Below are 27,598 nucleotides of genomic sequence, written 5' to 3'. Positions count from 1 at the left end.
AGCTCGACGACAAAGCAATTGAATATATTTTTATTGGATATGCCAACAACCAAAAGGCGTATCGACTGTATCACAGAGCTTCGCGAAAAGTCACCATTAGTAGAGATGTCACATTCATCGAGAACGAAAGCACACCGATGGACACCTCTAAAACAAACCAAGTCATTGTCTCATTAAATGATGTGCACGATAGTAGTGATTTCGAAACAAGGGTGGATGAGGCTCAAGAGTCTGATGATTCATCAATCGCTGAAGAATTTGGCACCTCAAGTGACACCACTGTCAATGAACATATTGAGAGCTCATGTGACCTTAAAAGCTCTCCAATCGACGATAATGCAGAAGTCGATGCTTCCGTACAATACGGTGAACAAAACGATATTGAAGTCATTGAGTTGAATGACTCAGTCGATAGCAAAGATAACCCAGCGAGAGTGAAACAATTTCGCGACCGCGTCGAAATGCGAACAAACCTAAGCCGAATTATGCTTGTGCTTTTTTTACAGAGAGTGATCCAAAAATGGTAAAACAAGCTTTGTCGAACGAAGCTAGTGAGTGTTGGAAAAAAGCGATGCGAGGGGAAATGAATTCTCTTACAGAAAATGGAACATGGTCGCTTGCGGAGTTGCCAAAGGGTAAAAGGCCAGTGCAATGTAAATGGGTGTTTAAAACAAAACGAAGTTCTGATGGAGAAATTGTAAGGTACAAGGCCAGACTCGTTGCTAAGGGTTTTACGCAAGTACCTGGAATTGACTACAACGAAACCTTCTCGCCTGTGGTGCGATATACCTCGATTCGATTTTTGTTAGCCATGGCAGTTCAGTTTGATTTACGACTTACACAGATGGATGTACTAACTGCGTTCTTGTATGAAGACCTAGATACCGAAATTTATATGCATCAGCCGGAGCTGTTTGATGATGGTTCTAGTCGATATTGTCGACTGATAAAATCAATGTATGGATTGAAACAGTCTAGTCGATTGTGGAACATCGCGTTAACCAAAGTTTTGTTGAGCTTTGGACTGAAGCGCTCACAGGTTGATCAGTGTATATTCCATTCTGTAATAAATGGAGAAATTCTCATTGTTGCCATATGGGTCGACGATATCTTCATTGTTTCAAACAATCTAGACCGTGAAATGAGGCTGAAAGAAGAGCTGAGGAAACATTTTAAAATAAAAGATCTGGGTGAGACGTCTTCACTCCTTGGAATGAGGATAACTCGAGATAAAACCAAAAACTCGATCACCATCGACCAATCATAATACATTAGCGTACTCATCGAACGATTTGAAATGAGCAGCGCCAATCCAACGTCAACGCCTTTAGACCCGAATCAAAAGATTAGCGAAGACATGTGTCCGAAGACAGATAGGGAGAAATACGAAATGCGAAATATTCCATACAGAGAGGCAATCGGCAGCTTGCAATTTGCTGCTCAGGTAACTCGCCCTGATATTAACTTTGCTGTTAATTTACTTAGCAGGTATAACGAAAACCCTGGCAAAGCTCACTGGGTGGCAGTCAAACGTGTACTACGATACCTAAAAGGCACTATTTGCAAAAGCCTCACGTATACAAAGTCATCAAGCGATCTTGAGGGTTTCGGTGACTCGGATTGGGCTAATGATCTTGACAAACGGAACTCAACGACGGGCTTTGTATTCATAATGCAAGGCGGCGCTATATCGTGGCGTACACGACGACAACAAACAATAGCGCTATCAACAACAGAGGCTGAATTCATGGCTATGACTGAAATGATCCAGGAAGCCACGTGGCTGAAATATTTAAGAGCTGAGTTGATTCCAAGTGCAGCACAGATGATTTATGTATATTGTGATAACCGTGGGGCTATCGATTTAGCGTTAAACAATAATTACTCTGCCAGAACAAAACACGTTGATGTTAAAGTAAAGTTTATTGTCCAGAACGCAAAAGAAAAGCATGTTAACATCAAAGAAGTATCGACCGAAAATATGCCAGCTGACATTTTAACTAAACAAGTTGCACAACCAAAATTGGTACATTTCTTGAGATATTTTGGCATGAGTGATTAAAGGAACACTACGAGCTATATGTATCACCCAACTTATTTCTTGAAATTTTGTGAATATTTTTTATTCGGGCCTTCTGCCATATATAAGCTAAGTATGTTAAAATTACAAACATATATACATATGCACAAATACTATTCTCAACTATAAAAAAAAAAAAAAAATTATTCAGGGAGAATGTTGCATTGAACACAGCCATGTGAAATGTCATGTAAATGTCAATTTAATGAATACAAATTTTTTTCTTCCTTCCCTTTTTCTTGAACTTTATAAAACGTAAGACGTGTTTCATTTTGTATCCACAAAAATCAATATTCATCAGCATCAAATAGTTTTGTCGTCTTTTTTTTTGTATACATTTACAATTCATTTGCACAACTAAATTATTTATTAACATTTGCCCAAAAAATGTTTTCTGAAAAAAATTTAAATATATTTAGTACTGAAAACGTTTATATAACGTTTAAGACAGCAAGTTTGCTTTGAGTTACTTTTCAATAAATTTACAGAAATGCCTGTTCGGTAATGATTCATGATGAGATGTCATTAATTCAAATTAATCAAATGTATTAGTGGATTTTCTCTCTACGGCCCTGTGTATGGGAGATATATGTTATGGTGGTCCGATCCTACCGGATCCGACAATCTAATATAATACAAAAATATCTCCTTGTGCCAAATTTCATTGAGATATCTCAAAATTTGAGGGACTAGTTTGCGTTCAAACAGACAGACGGACATAGCTATATCAACTCAGTTCGTCGCCCTGATCAATTCGGTATACTTAATGGTGAGTCTATCTTCTATATTTCTCAACGTTACAAACATTGGATTCATTTCGTGTTCATGAAAGGTATAAAAAAGCATATGCATGTATGCGCATATTAAACAAAAATATAATTAAGTACATAATTTAAACAACCAAAGCCGCAACAGCTTCAGCCACCACCAACACCACCAAACGAATTCTGTTAAAAAAGACGTGTAAATGAAATTAATTAACGTGAGGACAATTCAATGAGTCATTGCTGGCTTGTTGGTTAATTTGCTTTTTGTTGTTGCTGCTGCTGTATGACTGGTGAAAGAAACCTTGTAGCAACAAATAATTCCAATTATCCAAAGTACATAACTGAATAGGATTTTGCGTGTTTGGCAAAACATTAAAAATTTAATGCGAAAAAAGCGTTGAAAATTGTTTGTCACTAACTTTATCTGTATGTTGACTTGCATTGTGCAATGATTTCATATATTTGTGTACCATAACAAAAAGTGCGCTTAAGATGGTACGATGCTGAAAACAGTTTATTTACAAACCAAGCGTTGCCGGATCACTGTTCCAAAGCTACTCAGTCTATTTACCAGTCGAGAACAGTGGAGCACTCAAATAGAAAAAGTGCCTTCATATGCAAAATACCTGTGCAACCGTGCTTGGATCGCCGTGACTTTTCTGTGACTAACCACTCTAAAGATTCAATTTGTAATGACGGTTAGGTGGCAACGCTACTCTAAAATATTCTTTGTTGGAAAGAGCCATGTGAAATTTCTTTAGTTTTATATGCATCCTAACATATTTCTTACATTTTTTTTAAATTCAAACCTGTGGCAACCTTGTAAAAAGAGGGCACAACAGCGAAGTAAGCAACCACACATACATGTAAACGTAAAGCTAAGAGCGAAGAAGAAAGAGAAAAACACGCATATAACATGAAGACGAACATGCATATGAGACTTGAAGGCAAACGTGATAATGAGAAATGAATAAGCAACTGCTCGAGAAGGCTGTTCGTGAAAAGTCTAGATGCTAGGAGAAAAAGGCGAAAGAGATTATTTATTCGACAGTTCAGCGATTCGAATGTTAACAGAAGCTGTAAAATAACTAAGAATATCTTAAATCCGCTACAGTAAATGAAATAGACAAAATTTCACCAAAATGGATCAAGCTATTTCCGAAATAGTAGCAGCTATACAGAGGAGCATGTATAATGATACTGCTTGATGGCAATACGAGGTGGCAAATCTTAAAAAAAATCTTTTGATATGTTTAAAATACCATTTTTATAAAATCCACATCGGCATATCCAATTTCAAAGAGGTGACATCTCGTAAGCAGCAAGACCTAAGCGAAAAACCTTACGTACAAACAAATCGTGTCCAAGATATTAGCAGATTTATTGGTGACCGCCGCGGTTTGATGGTAGCGTGCTCCGCCTACCACACTGAAGATCCCGGGTTCACGCCTCGGGCAAAGCACCATAAAAGTTTTGTAAACAAGTTTTTCAATTAGAAGAAAATTGTTCTAAATGAGGTCGCCCATCGGCAGTTCTTGGCAAATATTTCAAGTGTATTTCTGCCATGAAAAGTTCTCAGTGAAATGTCATCTGCTTTGCTGATGCCGTTCGGAGTCGGCATAAAACAAGTAGGTCCCGTCCCGTCAATTTGTAGGAAAAATTTAAAAAGGAGTACGATGCAAGAGAAGCTCGGCCGAAAATCTCTTCGGATGTTATCGCGCCTTACAGTTAACCTTAGGGGGCAACGCCATTAAGACATATTTTTTTTTTTTTAATTATGTTCCTAAAATATCTTTCATTTGATTTTATGTAGCATATTTCATTTTGAGTGGCATATTTCTTTTAGTTATCTATATTTTTATAAAAGATAGTAACCTAATGTAGACAGCCTCATTTGGTGCTGCCACCAACTGCGACACACTGTCTATGTACCAAATTCAATCCAAACAGCTTACCTTCGAGGTGGTAGTAGATATGGAAAGGAATATATGTATGTAATAGGGTTTGATGACAACCTACTTAACACTATTTTTTATATTAGACGATTTACAATAGCTTTCGCTTGATGTCCGCATTGGCATGTCCCATTTATTCGTTACCCACGTACATAGTTACACATTGGCTAAATCAACTCAGCTCGTCATTCTGATCATTTCGGTATGGTCCAAATAAATAAGTGCAATACAAAAAATCTTCTTGAAAATATATTAGCACCTGTAATTTTCTTTTACATCCAATTCTATTCGCTCTCTCTCTCTCTCCATCAATCTTACTTCACTTTGTTATTTCCCAGCCATTACCTGCACATCTTTGTGTGTTCTTTCATCCTTCTTCCTCTCTTCGAAAATATTTCCCCACTAAACTATCTCTCACTGGTCCTTAGTATATGAATCTTTCTTTAAGTCGCTTCGCATTCTACCGCGTTTCACCATATCTGCTACTCCGACACCTCTCCTATTGTGATTAAATTATTTGTGCGTTTCCATGGGAATGTGGGTATTTAAATGCGAACTCATCTTACCCATAAACTATGCGTAATCTATTTTGCTGAAATTTGGAAAGTTTCAAAAGGAGGTTGGAATATTTTCAATAGCCAATGGCATATGTATGCATTTTAGAACGTTTTTTAGCTATTTGGTGAAAAATTATCCAACTATTGTTATTTCTTTTATACATTTTTTTGGTGAATTTTCTGAAGAAATATTTAAAAATATTTCAAAACTGGTCTGAACAGTACTGCCACTTTCATAGTATTTTGCCGGTTATTAACCAATTCCTCTAGAGTACTACATCTGGCGGTATCCGCGGCGTGGTGTGTGATTCCAATACCACACCTAGGGCCCGGAAACTCGGCCTAAATCTCCTCGGAGATAAATATCGCCAAGTATTTATTTGTTTTGCTTTATTTTTTTCTACACCTTTTTAGTTTTAGTTCAAAAAGTTGCTATTGATTTTCAGAAAGTTTAAATTTTATTTCAGAATTTATATTTGTAGTTCAGAAATTTAAATTTTAAGCTGAAATTTAAATTTCTGCACTTCAGTTATAATTTTCCGAAAAAAAATGCCACTTTCTGAACTAAACCTAAAAAAGGTGCAGGACGTTTAACTAATATTTCAACTATGGTACAACCGATTTAACTTGCCCACATCAATGCTTCCATTTGCCAATGACTAGTTTATTTGTTTGATTATCACCTACGCGAAGAAAATACGCCTATTGCAAATAATGATGAAAAGCTTTATATCTACATATTCAGAATGGAGTTACCCGTGTCTTAGTCTTATGTCCTACTGACCACTTTCTTGTCTAACAAACGAACTCATCTGTACATACGAGGACATATACCTAAGCTAGGCAGTTACCTGCCATCATCTGTGATATCTGTGTTAGTCTCTTAGTTGCCACCAACTATTATCTATGCTACAAAAAGCTTACACCACGAGCGATTGCGCTGTCAACGCACTCGTCGCATTTTAAATTGAATTCGGTGGTTTGGTAATGCAATATTTGGTTGTTTGAAATACAGAGAATCACATAAAACGTTATACATATAATACGATATCCTTTACAAACTCAACTGCGCAGTGGCATAACCCAGTAGCGAATGGAGTGGATAATGCATCAATGCCGAGAATGAATTATGAGATACAGAAACGAGAAATAAATAGGCAACTATTCGAGCCGTCTGTTCGCAAACATTCTAGAATCTGGGTATAAAAGCAGCGCAGTCCAAGTGACGATCAATCGATTTGATTTTAAAACGTTGTAAGTGAAGTACGCGAGTAATTTAATTGGGAAGTACTTCTACCACAGTAGTGGTTTGCTATTTGTTTTGCTATACTGAATATTTATGTTATTTATTCGATACTTCAGCGATTCGAACGATAACAGGAAGGCAGAGATATCGAGAATTTCATTAAATTCGCTAAAATACGAAACCAAGTAATCTATGCAGCGGTCGCCGTGGTGTGGTGGTAGCGTGATCTGCTTATCACACCGAAGGTAATGGGTTAAGGTACAGGGCAAAGCAACATCAAAAATTTAGGAAATGTTTTCTAAGCGAGGTCGGCCATCGGCAGTGATTTGGCAAACACTCCGAGCGTATTTCTGCCATGAAAAGCTTCAACTATCTTGCAGTTTCCGTCCCCCAATTTGAAGGCAAAATTAAAAAGGAGCGTATACCCGGAGGTAAATCGAGCCAGGAATTTTCTTTTTTTAAGTAATGTATGCGGTTGATGGTGCTAAAAATGTTGGGTACTTAATGTTTTATCAACATGTTTGTTAAAAGGCAACCGAAAGTAGTATTATTAATGTAAGTGCGTTATTGTGAATTTGATTATGTAGCTAGCGGAACTGTGCTGCAGTCATATCTTAGCTACTGGGTTAATTACAAATATTGCATTGTATTTAATGTGGGTTGGCATCCTACAAATTCAGTTAAATTACAAGTTTCATATTACGTTTCCAACATTTTACATTAAATTTTTGTAAATAACACAGGTGCTAAGAGTTTTTCGATAAAAGTTTGCCAAAAAATACAATAACTCGTTTTGTAATATATTATTTGTTTTAATGTTGCCAAAGATTAAGTTCGTATGCCATAATTCTACCAAATACGAAAAAAGGGATGAAACACGGTATTTGGATTAGTTTATTGACGCAAAATATAACTTTAGAAAAAAACTTTGTAAAATGGGTGTGACACCTACCATATTAAGTAGAAGAAAATGAAAAAGTTTTGCAGGGCGAAATAAAAAACCCTTGAAATCTTGGCAGGAATACTGTTCGTGGTATTATATATATAAATGAATTAGCGGTATCCAACAGATGATGATCTGGGTCACCCTGGTCCACATTTTGGTCGATATCTGGAAAACGCCGTCACATATACAACTACCACCACTCCCTTTTAAAAGCCTCATTAATACATTTAGTTTGATACCCATATCGTTCAAACACATTCTAGAGTCACCCCTGGTCCACCTTTATGGCGATATCTCGAAAAGGCGTCCACCTGTAGAACTAAACCCCACGCCCTTTTGAAATACTCATTAACACCTTTCGTTTGATACCCATATCGTACAAACACATTCTAGAGTCACCCCTGGTCCACGTTTATGGCGATATCTCGAAAAGGCGTCCACCTGTAGAACTAAACCCCAAGCCCTTTTGAAATACTCATTAACACCTTTCGTTTGATACCCATATCGTACAAACACATTCTAGAGTCACCCCTGGTCCACCTTTATGGCGATATCTCGAAAAGGCGTCCACCTGTAGAACTAAACCCCACGCCTTTTTGAAATACTCATTAACACCTTTCGTTTGATACACATATTGTACACACGCATTCTAGAGTCACCCCTGGTCCACCTTTATGGCGATATCTCGAAAAGGCGTCCACCTGTAGAACTAAACCCCACGCCCTTTTGAAATACTCATTAACACCTTTCGTTTGATACCCATATCGTACAAACACATTCTAGAGTCACCCCTGGTCCACGTTTATGGCGATATCTCGAAAAGGCGTCCACCTGTAGAACTAAACCCCACGCCCTTTTGAAATACTCATTAACACCTTTCGTTTGATACACATATTGTACACACGCATTCTAGAGTCACCCCTGGTCCACCTTTATGGCGATATCTCGAAAAGGCGTCCACCTGTAGAACTAAACCCCACGCCCTTTTGAAATACTCATTAACACCTTTCGTTTGATACCCATATCGTACAAACACATTCTAGAGTCACCCCTGGTCCACCTTTATGGCGATATCTCGAAAAGGCGTCCACCTGTAGAACTAAACCCCACGCCCTTTTGAAATACTCATTAACACCTTTCGTTTGATACACATATTGTACACACGCATTCTAGAGTCACCCCTGGTCCACCTTTATGGCGATATCTCGAAAAGGCGTCCACCTGTAGAACTAAACCCCACGCCCTTTTGAAATACTCATTAACACCTTTCGTTTGATACACATATTGTACACACGCATTCTAGAGTCACCCCTGGTCCACCTTTATGGCGATATCTCGAAAAGGCGTCCACCTGTAGAACTAAACCCCACGCCCTTTTGAAATACTCATTAACACCTTTCGTTTGATACCCATATCGTACAAACACATTCTAGAGTCACCCCTGGTCCACGTTTATGGCGATATCTCGAAAAGGCGTCCACCTATAGAACTAAGGCCCACTCCCTTTTAAAATGTTCATTAACCCCTTTCATTTGATACCCATATCGTACAAACAAATTCTAGGGTCACCCCTGGTCCACCTAGCGATATCTCGAAAAGGCGTCCACCTATAGAACTAAGGCCCACTCCCTTTTAAAATGTTCATTAACCCCTTTCATTTGATACCCATATCGTACAAACAAATTCTAGGATCACCCCTGGTCCACCTGGCGATATCTCGAAAAGGCGTCCACCTATAGAACTAAGCCCCACGCCCTTTCAAAATACTCATTAACACCTTTCATTTGATACCCATATCGTACAAATATATTCTAGAGTCAACCCTAATCCACCTTTATGGCGATATCCCTAAATGGCGTCCACCTATAGAACTGTGGCCCACTCCCTGTTAAATACTCCTTAATACCTTTCATTTGATACACATGTCACACAAACACATTCCAGGATTACCCTCGGCTCATTTTCCTACATGGTTATTTTCCCTTATGTTGCCACCATAGCTCTCAACTGAGTATGTAATGTTCGGTTACACCCGAACTTAACCTTCCTTACTTGTTTATTTTGGGAGTGCCAAAGCTCTGCTGACATTAAAAAACAATCCTCTAGTGATTGCAACATGCAGACCTTTGGAAAAAAATGCCATTATAAAATTAAACTGAAATGCCATTGGCTCCCGAGCATTATGCTCACCAACACCCAAGTAGTAAAGCAGCGAACTGAAAATTTCTAACATTTATTTTTGCGATTTTCAACATCTCACGAATTTGCATTTATCTTATAGAATCAACAATTACTATCTCTGCTCAGCTGAGTATATTAACTTTGTTCGCATAACGGTAATCCGTTACGGCATAAACTAATCGATATAGATATAGACTTCCATATATCAAAATGATCTGGGCGAAAAAAGAAATTCATTTAGCTGTGTCCGTCCGTCCGTCCGTAAACACGATAACTTGAGTAAATTTTGAGGTATCTTGATGAAATTTGGTATGTAGGTTCCTGGGCGCTCATATCAGATCTTTGTTTAAAATGAACGAAATCGGAATACAACCACGCCCACTTTTTCGATATCGAAAATTTCGGAAAACAGAAAAAGTGCGATAATTCATTACCAAAGACGGATAATGCGATGAAACTTGGTAGGTGCGTTGACGTTATGACGCAAAAGAGAAAATTAGAAAAATTTTGGACAATGGGCGTGGCACCGCCCAATTTTAAAAGAAGGTAATTTAAAAGTTTTGCAAGCTGTAATTTGGCAGTCGTTGAAGATATGATGATGAAATTTGGTAGGCGCGTTACTCCTATTACTATATGTGTGCTAAATAAAAATTAGTGTAACCGGATGACGAACACGCCCACTTTAAAACAATTTTTTTTTAAAAGTCAAATTTTAACAAAAAATTTAATATATTTACAGTATAAAAGTAAATTATGTCAACATTCGACTCGAGTAATGATATGGTGCAACAAAATACAAAGATAAAAGATAATTTCAAAATGGGCGTAACTCCGCCCTTTTTCATTTAATTCGTCTAGAATACTTTTAATGCCATAAGTCGAACAAAAATTTACCAATCCTTATGAAATTTTGTAGGGACATAGATTCTATGCCAGTAACTGTTTTCTGTGAAAATGGGCGAAATCGGTTGAAGCCACGCCCAGTTTTTATACACAGTCGACCATCTGTCCTTCCGCTCGGCCATTAACACGATAACTTGAGCACAAATCGATATATCTTTACTAAACTCAGTTCACGTACTTATCTGAACTCACCTTATCTTGGTATAAAATATGGCCGAAATCCGACTATGACCACGCCCACTATTCCGATATCGAAAATTACGAAAAATGAAAAAAGTGCCATAATTCTGTACCAAATATGAAAAAAGAGATGAAATATGGTAATTGGATTGTTTTGTTGACGCAAAATATAACTTTAGAAAAAACTTTGTAAAATGGGTGCGACACCTACCATATTAAGTAGAAGAAAATGAAAAAGTTCTGCAGGGCGCAATCAAAAGCCCTTGGAATCTTGGCAGGAATACTGTTCGTGGTATGACATACATAAATAAATTAGCGGTACCCGACAGAAGATGTTCTGGGTCACCCTGGTCCACATTTTGGTTGATATCTCGAAAACGCCTTCACATATACAACTAAGGGCTAATCCCTTTTAAAGCCCTCATTAATACTTTTAATTCATATATGTAATACTCCTATATTGCTACAAAAGGTTAGGTACATTCCCAAACATCAGAGTGCCGATATATCGCTGTTTAAACGTTTTTTTTTTTTGTATTCAATAATCGAATGTACCAAAAAATTTGGTTTTTTCTTGTCACACTTATACTGTTTTCACATAGAAACTTAATGATCTCATTTCACTTCTAATGAAATCGTAAAATTTTTGCTTTCACACAGAAGTAATTACTCGATTAGTATGAAGCATGAAATATGAAGCGAATAAAATGACATTGCTATATGACAGACAATGACATTTACTTTGATAAATGACATTTTGAAGCACTGAACACACCATAAACTAAGAAACTTAACACTCCCAGCAGAGTTGCATTGTGCTTTTTACTTCATTAGGCATTCGATTAGTTACTAATGAAATAATTATAGATTCGAATTTTGTAGGGAAGATTGAGCTCAATAAGCGTCTTAATGTAGAAAACTGCCTTTATTATTCAATAAGCCGTCTGTGTGAAAACAGTATTATGCTGCTACAATCACAATAATTTTATAGGCTGTCTTGTTTTGATTTCGAATTCAAAACACATTGCGAGCATTTTCTATTAGCAATATAGAAGTATTACATATATGTTTTAATTTGATACCCATATCGTACAAACACATTCTAGAGTCACCCCTGGTCCACCCTTATTGCGATATCTCGAAAAGGCGTCCACCTATAGAACTAAGGCCCGCTACGTTTTAAATAATCATTAACACCTTTCATTTGATACACATGTCATACAAACACATTCCAGGGCAACCCTAGGTTCATTTTGCTAAATGGTGATTTTCCCTTATTTTGTCTCCAAAGCTCTCAGCTGAGTATGTAATGTTCGGTTACACCCGAACTTAACCTTCCTTCCTTGTTAAAAATGTATTTATTCAAATAACATACACAAAAAGTGTATCGTACATTGGACGTATTTTGGGGCGCTGATTCCATTATTATTTTTGATACTCAGCTGAGCAGAGCTCACATAGTATATTAACTTTGTTCGCATAACGGTAATCCGTAACGGCATAAACTAATCGAGATATATAAAGACTTCTATATATCAAAATGATCTGGGTGGAAAAAGAAATTCATTTAGCCATGTCCGTCCGTCCGTAAACTTGAGTAAATTTTGAGTTATCTTGATAAAATTTGGTATGTAGGTTCCTGGACGAAATCGGACTACAACCACGGCCACTTTTCGATATCGAAAATTTCTAAAAACCTAAAAAGTGCGATAATTCATTACCAAAGACGGCTAAAGCGTTGAAACTTGGTAGGTGTATTGAGCTTATGACGCAAAATAGAAAATTTGTAAAATTTTGGACAATGGGCGTGGCACCGTCCACTTTTAAAAGAAGGTAATTTGAAAGTTTTCCAAGCTGTAATTTGGCAGTCGTTGAAGATATCATGATGAAATTTGATAGGCGCGTTACTCCTATTACTATATGTGTGCTAAATAAAAATTAGTGAAACCGGATGACGAACACGCCCACTTTAAAAAAAAGTTTTTTTAAAGTCAAATTTTAACAAAAAATTTAATATCTTTACAGTATGTAAGTAAATTATGTCAACATTCAACTACAGTAATGATATGGTGCAACAAAATACAAAAATAAAAGAAAATTTCAAAATGTGCGTGGCTCCGCCCTTTTTCATTTAATTCGTTTAGAATACTTTTAATGCCATAAGTCGAACAAAAATTTACCAATCCGTGTGAAATTTGGTAGGGGCATAGACTCTATGACGATAACTATTTACAATGAAAATGGGCGAAATCGGCTGAAGCCACGCCCAGTTTTTATACACAGTCGACCGTCTGTCCTTCCCCTCGGCCGTTAACACGATAACTTGAGCAAAACCCGATATATCTTTACTAAACTTATTCCACGTACTTATCTGAACTCACTTTATCTTGGTACAAAAAAATGGACGAAATCCGCCTATAACCGCGCCCACTTTTTCGATATCGAAAATTACGAAAAATGAAAAAATGCCATAATTCTATACCAAATACGAAAAAAGGGATGAAACATGGTAATTTGATTGGTTTATTGACGCAAAAAATAACTTTAGAAAAAACTTTGTAAAATGGGTGTGACACCTACAATATTAAGTAGAAAAAATGAAAAAGTTCTGTAAGGCGAAATCAAAAGCCTTTGGAATCTTGGCAGGAATACTGTTCGTGGTACTACATATATAAATAAATTAGCGGTACCCAACAGATGATGTTCTGGGTCACCCTGTTCCACATTTTGTTCGAAATCTCGAAAACGCATTCACATATACAACTGAGGGCCACTCCCTTTTAAAGCCTTCATTAATACCTTTAATTTGTTACCCATAACCTACAAACACATTCTAGAGTAAGCCCTGGTCCACCTTTATGGCGATATCCCGAAATGGCGTCTACCTATAGAACTATGGCCCACTCCCTTTTAAAATACTCACTAACGCCTTTCATTTGATACCCATATCGTACAAACACATTCTAGAGGAACCCCTGGTTCACCTTTATGGCGTTATCTCGAAAAGACGTGCACCTATAGAACTAAGGCCCACTACGTTTTAAATAATCATTAACACCTTTCATTTGATATCCATGTCATACAAACTAATTCCAGGGTTACCCTAGGTTCATTTTCCTAAATGGTGATTTTCTCATATTTTGTTTCCAAAGCTCTCAGCTGAGTATGTAATGTTCGGTTGCACCCGAACTTAGCCTTCCTTACTTATTTTATTTGCCGATGTTATTAAAAACATGTTAAATACATAATTGTGTTTATTGAATTCAGCGATTACATTGGTGTAAGTTGATGTGCTACCAAAAGAAAGGCGATTAGGCAAATACAAATACAAATACAAAATATATAAACAGCAATTGTTCGTATTTTAGCATACACCGTTAGGGCATTTATATTTGAGTATAACAATTTGGAGACCAATTTAACAATTAGGCAAATTGATTGATAGCTCACGCGTCAAATATAATTACACTTGAGACAACTTCATTAGGCAAATAATTTGCTTAATTTAAGCTCAAATATAAGTGCGTACTTAAATACAGAAATGTGTACAAAAGGCAAAAAAATATTACACTAAAGTCATTATTTCTTACTTCAACGAGACAAAATTAAGAAGAATAAAAATAAGAAAAAAGCTAGCAACTACCTCTGTAACGGTGAGCTAGAATACTTATTGCTCAATACCTATGGCTTTAATTGCATAAATTTGTCAATATGTAGGTAATTTTATTTTCTGCTTTTAGTTTGCAGAGTCACGACGCACAGTGGGCAGAATTGTATGCTAGTGGACAATTTTTTTTAATCATTTATGCCCAAACATATTATTGAGCTATCGTTGTTTTGAGTAAATTGTCGCCAATGCGAGTATTAGATTAAGCTTATATTCATCTTACACTCCAACTCAATTGAAGTCTAACACTTTCTTTGCTACCAAACCCCTTATGAATCACTAGAAATACTTTTTTTTGGCATATAAGATTTATCGACCGAAGTCCTTGGTGTTTGTTGAGCTTTTCTCTCGAATATTCCCAGCACCTTCCATATCACCAGACTGTACATTAGAACAGGTATGATAGGAGCCTTGATTTTTGTTCCACGAGAAAAAACGTTTCTTTTCAATTATCAACGCAGCACTTGTTGCTAAGAATAAGTATTCGTTTTATCGCTCGGCTGACATTGTTTTCGCTGTTCGTACCAGTTCCCAACCTGATGCAGTTTTTCACAGTCTCGAATTTATATCCGTCAATTGTGATGCCGCTAGTAAAACAGAAAAGCTTTGATTCTTTCTTTGATGGCAGCAAGTACTTCGTCGTGCCTTCGTTCACCTGAAGACCAGTTTTTTGCCTCTTTATTCAAGAGACGACAGAAATTGTGTAGCATTTGTAAATTTTAATTAAATAATTATCATCAGCTCTTAAATAGATTTACGCTCACTCCAACTACTAGAGGCAGCAGAGTTTCCAGGTCACGATTAAGCTAGGTCCTAGAACACTCCTAGTATTTACCAAGAGAGTTGAGTTATATTATAATATAAGTCCTTGTACCTAATTTGGGTTTTCCCTTTGGCCGTCAAAGAAATCCTGTTAACACTACGGCCACACTCGGTCTATGTGAGGTCTATATTGCCCGGGCAGTTGAATCAAACCAAACTTTATAATAGATTGTATCGTCGCGGCTTAGATCTGCTGTTAGAATTAGCATTTGGTTAAAGAAATTTCAAAATAGGAAGTCCCTTGTAAGAAACCACGTTGGCCTGAAATGGCTCGGAAAGGTTATTTCCAATTCTCATTGAAGTAATAGTGTTGCTCAATTTTTTGTAATAATTTTGTAAAGCCCCACAGGCAACTCCTTTTCGCACTGTCAAATTCTACTTTTAAGTCGCTAAAAAGATGGTGCTTATCAATTATATTACCGCGGGTCTTACCCTAGATTTGGTTGACCTAGTGATATATGCGGTATTAGGCAAAGGTGATTCCATGGCAATGGGCGCGATATTCGGGACTGCCTTCCTCTTGGAGTGGACAGAGACCCTTTAACTTCAAATCGATAGCTTTTTAGTTACGTATATAATCTTGGGGTAAATAATCGACAATCTTTCGATGGTAAATGGCTAGCTTTTCGAAAACAAAGCGATAACGCGTCGATAAAAAATTCGATAGCTCATACAAAGATAAACTTTTTTTCGATAGCAAGATTTTAGCACTTCGATAACAAGCCGATGACATATGCGTACCTCGTCGATATCACAAAAATGACAAACCGATAAGTAACAAATTGATAACACGCCGTCCGGCGGTGTAGTCCGTTAACACGAAAATTTGACTTTATTATTATTATAGTTACTAGGCCTGGAAGCACTGCGACCTTTGTGCAGATTTATTGTGCATGACCTTTCAGCCAAATTTTGTATGTGAGAAATCTGAGGTCCTCCCTGCTTAGATTAATAAGTTTGGCTGATACTTTCGTTGCCGAAAGTATAAACATTTTGGCCTGTCTTTACCCTGGGCACAAAAGGGCTCTGGGCCATAGAATGCTGCTATAGCACCTTGCTTTGCTAGGTAATCTGCGTGTTAATTACCTTCATGTCCCTGATGTCCGGGAACCCATCCTAACAAAACCTTGTTTTCGGCTCCCAGGTCATTAAGGATTTCAGTGCAGTCATCCACTAGCTTAGATGTAACTGTGTAGGATTGCAAGGCAAGCAGGGTCGCCTGGGTGTCCCACATAACATAGATGCTCTTCGAGGATGAACCTCTCCATAGAAATTCTCTAGGGCAAACTTCTATTGCATGGATTTCTGCGTGAAATATGGTGGTATAGCATCCCACACGTATATCTTTCTTGAATTTCGGCCCATAGATGCCAGTTTCTGTAGTTCCGTTATCGAATTTCGATCCATCCGTGAACCAGAGCTCTAAGTCAGGGTCAATATATGAACTCCCTGTTTCCCAGTGGATCCTTTCCACAATGGACACTTCAAAGTTCTGTGAGATTCTGAGCTTAGGGGACATTACGTCACGCATTTGTAATGTGGGATTTCCTACGAATTTTCTTATTACTTGCCCTATCATGTTTCCTGGCTTCAACTCCGAAATATTTGGAAGGCTTAGTGCGCCTAGTGTTGCTTCTTTCTCTATCAGAATTGGGAAGGGAGGTATTCCCACTAAAACTTGGGTTAAAATTTAGAAATCTCTGTAATAAACACGCCCACTTTTTCGATATCAAAATTTGTATTGAAATTTTAAGCACTTTTGTCCACTGTACAATGACAGGATGCGCCGAAGCGGAAATCGCTGAACATTTATGAGTAAAGTAAAGAAAATTTTCAGTAGAACTTGATATTTATTATATTTCCTTTTTACGATGTGCCTTCCACTTGAATATAGTCACGTCTTTGGTGGAAAAAGTAATAAAGCGATAGAAGAGACATTTTTTCTTTTGTCACAATCTGTTAGAGTCAATATATGAATGTGCGTTGGTATGTGTGAATATGTGTATGGGTGTCGATTTTATCTTTACACGACGCAAGTTTTTTTTAACTTAATATTCACGTTTATTTTTACTTATTTTGTGACTTAATATGACCATATATTTGTATGTATGTGTATGTGCATGTAGGACTATGCGTGTGTAGCTTAAAGTTTTATGTCCATTGTAGGAGAGCTTCATTTGAAATTTTAAGTTAGAAAAAAAAAAATAAAAAAAGCTCACACATCTATAGGAATAATTTGAAAAGTAATAATATTAGAAAGAAAGTTAAATAAAAACAAGTAAAGGTGTCTAAGTTCGCGTGTAACCGAACATTATATACTCATCGTGAGCTTGTACATTTCATTTCAGATAAATTACTTTTGTAGATAACACGTTGCACCGCCCGTTTAAAAAAAATGTCTCCCCATTTCCTGTTGCAATAAAACTTGATAAGTGAAATATCTTTGATTCAAAACTATTTTTTGCTAAGTTATAGCTTATTATTCTAGTCTACGACCCTTTTAAAAATGCGTGAGCGCTTTCTGCCGACAATATATAATGCATTCTACGGTCGACAAAGATAGACGGAGGGTCAATAGACACGCACATAAACACAAATTCAGCGCGTCACCAATCACCATCACCGCTAAAGAGGTTGAGGACAACATTGGTCGCGCTAAACCATCCAAAGCAGTGGACCTAGACGGCATAGTCATGCCGATAGTTAAAAGCCTAGGGAAAGAGGGTTTCAAATATTTAGCGCATGTCTTCAACCTGTCTCTCTCCACCTTTGTCATACCCGAGAAATGGACAATGGCCAAGATGGTCCCGCTACTAAAGCCTGGGAAACCAGCTAACATAGGAGAGTCGTATAGTCCGATATATCTCCTATCGCCAGTAGCAAATACGCTTGAAGCCATTTTGCTCCCCTACTACCAAGCAAATTTGCAGCTAGCCTCTCATCAACATGGCTTCAGAAAACTCCATAGCACTACCACCGCGCTAAATGCCATAAGCACCCAGATAAATTACGGTATAAATCAAAACCCCCACCATAGAACAGTACTCGTAGCGCTAGACCTATCAAAAGCTTTTGATACGGTCGACCATGGCTCGTTACTGCAAGATCTGGAAGGGTCTACCCTTCCCCCATGTCTTAAAAGGTGGACCGCAAATTATCTGGGTGGTCGGCAGGCATCGGTGCAATTTAGAAACGAAACATCAAAACCAAGGAGAATTAAACAAGGGGTGCCACAGGTTGCACAGGGGACAAAGCAATTAGCCAGCCGATTACGTGCTACGCGTCACCCATATGGTCGCCAAGCCTAAAAATTACCCACTGGAAGAAGCTGCAGGCCTGCCAAAATACTGCTCTCAGAATTGCCACGGGCTGTCTTATTATGTCCCCAGAACACCATCAGCATAATGAAGCGAGAATACTCCCCATCAGGGAGAGAAATGAGATGCTGACCAAACAGTTCCTGTTGAATACCCAGAAACCTGAGCATCCCAACAGATATCTGATTGATGAACCAGCACCGCCTAGGGGCTTAAGGAGTCATCTCCGTAAGCATTTTGAGGAAATACGGCACTTGACAACCCAGCCGTATGAAGCGAAAAAACACAAGCAGGTCCTTGGTGAACTCCATAAACAGGCGTCGGACCTTTATGCCGGGAACTGTCGCGTGAATTCAGTACTTAAAGAAAAGTATCCAAAACTCGCGGAAGAGGAACGCATAATCCCCAGGGAAACGCGTGTCACTCTTGCTCAACTTCGTTCTGGATACTGTACCAGGTTAAACTCTTACCTATCCAGAATCAACCCCGACATACAAAATGTATGCCCCGCTTGCAATGTGTCCCCACATGACACCAACCATCTCTTTAATTGTAATGTAGAACCAACGCTTCTAACACCTCTTTCCTTATGGTCCACCCCTGCTGAAACAGCAAGTTTCCTTGGACTCCCGTTAGAGGATATTGTTGCTACAACAACAACCCTTTTAAACTTGTTTTATATCTAAGTTGCCTTGTTCTTTAACCAATCCCGTCCATTTTTACTAGAAATATTTTCTGCTATAAGGAAAATATGTGTACACGATTTCATTACGATATGTTAATTTTTCTTCGAGTTACGGCTCCCGAAACATAGAAAATTGCTTAGTCATAAAAAGGGCGGTGCCACGCCCATTTGCACAAATTTTAGTGTTTTCCAATTTAATGTTATATTTGTTATAATTTGCAAATTAAAATTCTTTTTCGCTAAAATATAGCTTATTTTATTCTTCCACGACCCTTTTAGAAATCTTTTATATAAAAGTGGGCGTGGTCCTTAACCGATTTCGTTAATTTTTCTTCAAAGCATTGCTTATAGTATAGGCAACCTCTCTGCCAAATTTCGTTACGATAGGTTTAACAATTTTTGATTCATGATTAATAATATTTGTAAAACTGATTTTATCACAAGTGGGCGTTGCCACGCCCATTTTAAAATTGTTTTTCAAATTTTTATCACGAGTCTCAATATCAGTCCACACGTCAGATTTCAACATTCTAGGTGTATTATTTACTAAATAATCAGGTTTAATGTGTTTTCCAAAATGTTATATATATAAAAAGTGGGCGTGGTTATAATCCGATTTTGCTCATTTTCAATACCAATCTATTCTGGGCCCAGAAAAGCTCGTGTACCAAATTTGTTGAAGATATCTCAATATTTAATCAAGTTATCGTGTTAACGGACAGACGGACGGACGGACGGACGGACGGACGGACGGACGGACATGGTTCAATCAAATTTTTTTTCGATACTGATGATTTTGATATGTGCAAGTCTATATCTATCTCGATTCCTTTATACCTGTACAACCAACCGTTACCCAATCAAAGTTAATATACTCTGAGTCTAAAAAATACGTTTGAAAAATTGTGAAGGTGTATGCGCGTGTGTGTTTGTGTGCGCTTTTGTTCAATTAAACGTCACTGAGGTAGAAAATTACAAAATTATTGTACAAAGACTCTTAAACAATTACTCGCATGCCATATGTGTCGACTTGAAGTTATAACAAAAGTACTCCATAGTCTTTAAGTACTAGAGTTTTACGCCGATCACATTATCGGTGGGGGCGGCGTAATCTCTATTATATACGCTGTACTTCAGAGTATCACATTGTCCACAACTATTGAATATGGAAATACACTGCAGATGTCAATGGTATTTGACGATCTGGAACAATATAATAAAGTTGTGGATGAGTATCTGGCAGGCTTGCAATACGAAAATTTTAAAAAATAATATTTGGAAATGTTTTGTTTATATGTATTTGAAGAAATCGACGTTTCGGCCATTTGAGTGAAAATCTCGCGACTCGGGAGAAATACTTAAAATGGTCACACTTTTGTAGCGTAGTTTCACCGAAGGAGATGTTCTGGGCTAACTCTAATACTCGTCGTCGGCATGATTTCTTAAAATCATTTGTGGCTCCATGCTGGTCACACACAAAGGCGACTTACTGTTGCTAAAAATTTTCTACTAATAGTTATGACTCTCGTGGCACAGTTTTAACGATTACCATTAATGCTGGCTTATTGTTGATCGCGCTAAATGGCGCCTTTAGTTTTTTCAGCTGTTTCTAAGAGCTACAATTCCCGACGTGCGAACAGTAACAATCCCGACCACCAGTCGTTCCACGCATCCTGGCCCTTATACCATATGCCAGCACAGAAGCTATAGGATTGCGACTTCGAACTCATAACTTCGTCGACATCACTTTCCTAGAAGCTCTAGGAGTAGCTCCGAAAACTTTCCGACGGACGGTTTTGTCGCGCTAGGCTGCCAACCTACACAAAAAAAAAAAAACACCTTGAAACGTTAGGGAGTAACTAGTTCTGGAATAGTTCGACTATCCTCTACGTTAGGATAGTAGAGCACCCGGTCATTTGCTCGACTGTCTTGGGAAAGCTTTTGCTTCACCACTTTGAGTGTTCTTGCGATGGAGAGTGGCTAACATGGTTAAAATATGTGCCTACGTATTCACATTTGTAACAGAAGCCGTAATGTGTATGTAGGTGATAATTAAACACGGTTGATAGGCTATATCCAATGCGATTCACTCCAAGGCACTAGTTGGGGATAGGACCGCCAACTTTAGGATATATCAAACCGGGAGATTTGGGTGTTGAATGATGAAGTATGAAAATCAAAATTAGCATTTCAGACGCTATTTTATAGTTAAGCAAAATAAAGTGATTTTTCAAACCCTTCTCAACTTAAGTATGAGCTGAGAATCATTTCAAAGGAGTCTTCAAACCCCTGGAGCCTACTAAAGGATTTTGCATCAATGATTTCGCTTATACTTTCAGCCAATCGGGATATGGATTTTTTTTCGGGTAACTTGCTTTTTTAACAACTTGAATACAATTTTATTTAAATCCATTTTTCTTTATTATTTGTTTGTAAAAATTATGTGAAGTGAGCATATAAATTTATTATATAACTTCTCTTTTACTGTTTTGTTTTAATAACCTGGTGAATTCGGTGATGCAAAATCCGTTTTAAGCTGGCATTGAAAGCGCCTGTTTTCTCAAATAACTTTTGAACGGTTAGAAAGAGTTAACTGGCAGTGATGCGCAACCCTTGATACCCCTTTCGACAATAAATGGCCTAGACAGTCTTAGAAGAGATTAGAAAATAGTAACGCGCCGAACGTCTCCGCCGCGCCGATATTTTTGACATTCGGCGGCGGCGTGCGCAAAACGACGAAAATCGACAGCGGCGTATATCTCTATTAGGTACATACACACAGACACGCACAAACCCATCTTTGTAGCACACAAAGAATACAAAAAGCTAAAAATAATAATCTATGTAATATGATAAATGACTTTGCTGTGCTACTTTGCAATTAGTACACCTCAGCACGCATATTTTTTGTTTTTGTATATAAAAACAAACAAAAAAAATTATTATCACAAAGTTCCATTTTGCGGTGTTGGGCTTAAAAGTTTTGGCAAAACTTTTTTGTTATTATTGTTGCAAATTACCAAAAGAAAAAAAATATACAAAAAGCCTGTGATACCAGCATCAGCATCATGCCGCCACTACAAAACAAAATATAGGTACTTGTTACTAGAAAAAAATGCAGCTAATTAAAGTTGAGCGAAAATTTGTGTATGCAGTTTTGTCGGTATCTGTTTCATAAAAAACATAGCAAACTTTTTTATATAAAATCGATAACTTTTTCACAATAAATCGATAACATGTAAAAACAAATAGAAAAATCGATAGCTATTTTATACAAATTGTACACTTTTCGAAAACAAATCGATCACTTTTCGATAACATATCTATGAATTTGTGATAAGTTATCGATAACTTTGCGATATATAGGTGATACATTTTCGAAAATAAATCCACATAAAATAGATAACTTTTTGAAAAAAAAATATATAACTTTTCGATAGCAAATCGGAAAAACGTTGATCGTAGAATTATAACACCCCGATAAGAAATTAAAATTAAATTTTTGACACAAAGTCGATACATTTTTTGATAACATGTCGATAACTTTTCGATAAAGAACCTATATATTGTAACGAATTTACTTGCAAATCCTCTTATTTGCCCTTCTGCTAAATTCGAATCACTAAACTGTTGAATAAATAACTCCAATATTGAATAATGGAAAAATGGCCTTTAATAAAGCACTTCACAATAGCACTTATACTTTGCAACTAGCTTGCTTAACAACCAAACTGATTGATAGCTCAAATGAAATTCTACTATTGCCCGCCAGATTGCGTGCTTAATCAGTAACTGCTTGATAGCTCAACTCAAACTGAATTCCAGCGCCTCTATATTTGCTGCCTTTTATACTCTGATTTCAACGTCCGCATCTTCTAGGCGCTTCCAGAATCTACTAGTTGCCATCAGCTCTCAAACTTCTCAGCTGTAACTACAATTGTACGATTTTATAGCTTCTCTCATTGCATACTCTCAGGAGTATCTCAGATATATGCATGTGTTTGTGCATTGACTCTCCGCTGCTCGTATACGTACATGGTACATATGTATAGACGCAATTATTGTTTCGTTTATGTAAGGCAGCACCCCTTAGTTTTGCTAATATTCGTAACAATATTTTCGATAATGAATCGATAGCATTTAATAACTAAGCGATAACTTATTAATTACATTTTTATGATATATCGATAAATAATCGATAAATTTTCGATATCAAAGCGATAACTCGTCGAAAATAAATTGATAGCTCTTCAATAACGCTTTCATCGATAGCAAATTTATAGCACTTCTATACAAAATTTATAACTTGTGTATAAGTACCCCTTCGCTAACACACTTTTAACAAATCTTACGTTTTCTTTCGTAGGCTAGCTCAGCCTAGACTAAGACTTCTCTTATGAATACATATTTTCTCGTGAGCAAAGCCTTTACACATTAGAAATTATATCAAATAACAAACGTTCATATTTTGACGTTAGATAACTGTATAAAAATACCGAAATTTTATAGGGAGATGAAACATGTTTACAAAAAAAAAAAAGTTATGCATTAAGTGCGCAGGAAACTATGCAACATTTAGTACCATATGGTCATACGGAATAACAGCCTAAGTCCTATGTAAGAGTTAGGTTGTTATTACTTGTGATCATATACTAATAAATGTTGCATACATTTCTGCGCACTTAATATTGTTTTAGATATTTTTAGCGATGGAGTTTTAGCGTTAGCGAAGGGTTGAATTTTGGGGGGCTGATCTCAAGATTTTAGATCTAGTATGTACTTTCTGATATCAATTCAGTGTTTTTTTTCTACTTTTGTTAAATCGTTGAATCGCTGTCCAAACTAAGTTTAAGATTTCAAGCTTCTATTATAATGAAAAGTTCCTTAAAAATAGTTCGGAACATTCCCCCATTTTGTATGGATTTCCTAAAAAATTTTAAATATCTCAATCTCTGCAACATCGAGACAAATTTGTTTTCATGCAAGTACAATAAATTGCACAGCTCTACGTTAATCAATGCTGCCAAAGTGGCTGCCTTAATAACCACAAAAATGACATCTCATCTATCATAATATAAAACTAAAAAAATTTATAATACAAACAAGTATATCCCATTTTTTTTAAGATTAACTGTTTATGCTTCTGAATATTTTTTTGAATGCACAAATGTACAATGCAAGGACATTAATTATTTAATTTCACATTTTCATCTCATTCTAGGACACACAAAAAATCTCTCACCCTATATACGCCATTGGGAGGCAGCGGATTTCGATCGTTCCTATTTGCATGCTGCACATCAAAAACACATCGAACAAAAACGTCATCGACGAAAAAGAGAATTAACAACGTCCGAATTTGGACCAGTGCATACAATCAGACTGAATTTTTTTGCTCATGACAGGTAAGTCGCTCACGATGCTGTGTTCTCACAAAAAAGGGAATTAAAACAAGTTAATTTCATTATAGATAAATAGCGTTCTGAGATGATAGCCCAGGAACTTACATACCAAATTTTATTAAGATACCTCAAAAATTACCGAAGTTATCGTGTTTACGGACAGACGGACGGACGGACGAACATGGCTAAATGAATTTCTTTTTTCGCCCAAATCATTTTGATATATATAAGTCTATACCTATATCGATTAGTTTATGCCGTTACGGGGTACCGTTATGTGAACAAAATTAATATACTCTGTGAGTTCTGCACAGCTGAGTATAAAAAAACTCTTTGGTTGAATAGAGTTTTTTTTTAACATGTTGAAAGAAATTAGTTTAATGTTATATATTTTTTAAAAACCTCACCATCCCGATGTTGTTGCTGTTGTAGCGATGAGAACACTCCCCGAAGGTTTTGGATTTTTTAATTGATGTTGATGGTTCTATGCCGGATGAAGATCCGGTACGTTCCGGTAACAAGCACCATTATGATACTAGCCCGACCATCTCGGGAAATTATTGGTATGGCCACATGAAACTTTCTAGGCCATACCGCCCTCCAACCCCCTAGATCCATGAGGAACTTGAGGTCGCCAGAGCTGCTAAAGAAACAGGATTCGCCACGGGTAGATGACGTTGACAATTGGGTTGGAGAAGTTTGCTCCTAACGTTTAGTTGAATAAGTTCTTCTTATGTCAGAGCCAGTTGGACCAGTTTTTTATCCGATTGTTCATTAGAATAGGACCAAAATAGAAACAAAAAATAAAAGGCCGAGCTTCGCTTCCAATTTCCGTTGTGCTCTTTTTTAATTTTTCCTACAAATTGGCGGGACGGGACCTGTTCCTTTTATGCCGACTCCGAACGGCATCTGCAAGGCAGACGAGTTTTCACTGAGAGCTTTTCATGGCAGAAATACGCTCGGAGTGCTTGCCAAACACTGCCGAGGGGCGACCACCGCTTAGAAAAATTTTCATCTAATTGAAAAATCTTGTATCTAAAATTTTGTTGTTGCTTTGCCCGGGGCGTGAACCCAGGGTGTTCGCTGTGGTAGGCTGAGCACGCTACCACCACCCCACGGCGGCCGCTAATGGCACCAAATTATCCCAAAATTTGCATTCGATTGAACAAAAATAAAGAGAAAACAATAAACGTCACTGTATTTCAACATCTGTTAACATTTTGATACGTTGCACTTTGAAACAAAATAATTGACCTTATGGCCACTTGAGAAAAATAAGTGTTGACTTTATTGCCATCTCGGAAAAACAGGATTATAAATATCGTTGACATTATTGATAATTTTTGGTAGCCTTGTTATATAAAATTTTATAAAAAATTTTTGAGCTGATAGGCCTTAGTCAAACAAAACACAATATTAAAAGTTGTATTTTAGTTTTACTTCGTCGATATTTCGATTTCAGTCTGAAATCATCTTAAGGACTGTCAAACACAAATAGAAAAAAGGTCTATTAGAATAATATTCTATTTTGCATATAGGTATATAATAAACGAACTTACACATATGACTATGTTTGATCGACTGACCAGATGTTCAAAAATTAAGTATAATAAAGCATAAGAACGAAAGTAAACAATAGAAAATACCGCAAGTGTAAACAAATTGTTGCAATAACAATAATACATAGGACAAGGAACAATAAGACAGAACAAATTGCATGAGCCATAACTATGGTGTTTAGTTGTTGTCATTGGATAGATTTTTAGCGGGATGTTGGCTGGACGCTGTTTGAATTTGCTGAGCACCGTGAAGATTCCACTGCATGTTGTTGTTGCTTCAGCAATAGAGGTCGATATGCATATGCACATTGGTCGGTGTCGCTTTTAAAATTCATTCTCTTATCATTAGGTGTGCTCATAATATGAAGCATTTCCAAGGTAAACCGCTTATTATAATGTTTCTCAATATCCAAAATAGAAACATTTTTGAAGTCAGGATAGTGACCAGTATCTTTACAATGCGCTGTAAAGGCCGTCTTATTGTCCGAGGCATTGTTTCTAAGCTTTATATTGGACTTATGACCGGAAACCCTTTTCTTTAGCTTTAATTTGGTTCTCCCAAAATATACCTTATCGCATAAGTGGGACCCATAACCGTTGCATGGAATTTTATAAATGATGTTGGATTTCTTATCCTTCGAGATTCTGTCCTTAGTATTGCTGTAAACCTGTCGTAACGTATTGTTATATGTGAACGCCAGTGTAATTTTCTCTTTATCATATAATTGCGATGTCTTTATTTTCTCCGATATTCCTGGAATAAATACTATAGACTTGTATATTTAAATTTTCGTTTCACATGTTACCTCATCATTAGAGGTTCTAATTTTGAAATTTCGTATGAGTTTGTTGATGAGATTACTGGGGAACTCATTTTCTTCTAGAGTTTGCTTTATAATCGCAATATTCTTTCCGTGGTATATTCTGTCGCTAATAGTGAGTACCCTACTGATGAAGTTTTTGGCTGTATTTAAAATTGTTTTCCTTTCATGGTGTGAGTTGTAGTTAATTAATCTTCCCGAAGCTGTGGGTTTTTTGTACCAGTCAAAATATATTTTATTATTGTGCGTGTTTATTGGCATGTCAAGGTATGGTAGTTGACCGTCTTTTTCGACCTCCACTGTAAATCTGATGTTCTTGTTGTAGCTGTTGAGTTCCTTGAGCATATTATCTACTTTATCCGTTTTTACAATCGCAAACAAATCATCTACATCTACATATTTAGTTAGTAGGCGTGGTTTACATTTGGCTTCCATCTCAAATGTTGTTAGCACCTCTTCCATGACGATGTCTGCTATGACCGGGGAGGCTGGGGAACCCTTGTGTATTCC

The 27,598-nt window shown here is 37.0% G+C and overlaps 1 protein-coding gene across 1 annotated transcript in view; it reads left to right on the top strand.

The window, feature by feature from the left end:
• Kul (Kuzbanian-like) overlaps positions 1-27,598 on the top strand; it is a 454,968-nt gene that overhangs the window by 230,735 nt on the left and 196,635 nt on the right. Inside the window, exon 3 of the mRNA XM_067760833.1 lies at positions 24,528-24,711. Coding sequence (XP_067616934.1) covers positions 24,528-24,711 — 184 coding nt within the window. The remainder of the gene's footprint in view (positions 1-24,527; positions 24,712-27,598) is intronic.

The sequence above is a fragment of the Eurosta solidaginis genome, chromosome 1, assembly GCF_040869045.1.
Source record: "Eurosta solidaginis isolate ZX-2024a chromosome 1, ASM4086904v1, whole genome shotgun sequence".
Lineage (NCBI taxonomy): Eukaryota > Metazoa > Arthropoda > Insecta > Diptera > Tephritidae > Eurosta > Eurosta solidaginis.
Note: the sequence above shows the minus strand (reverse complement) of the source record. Positions and strands in the feature narration are given on the sequence as shown.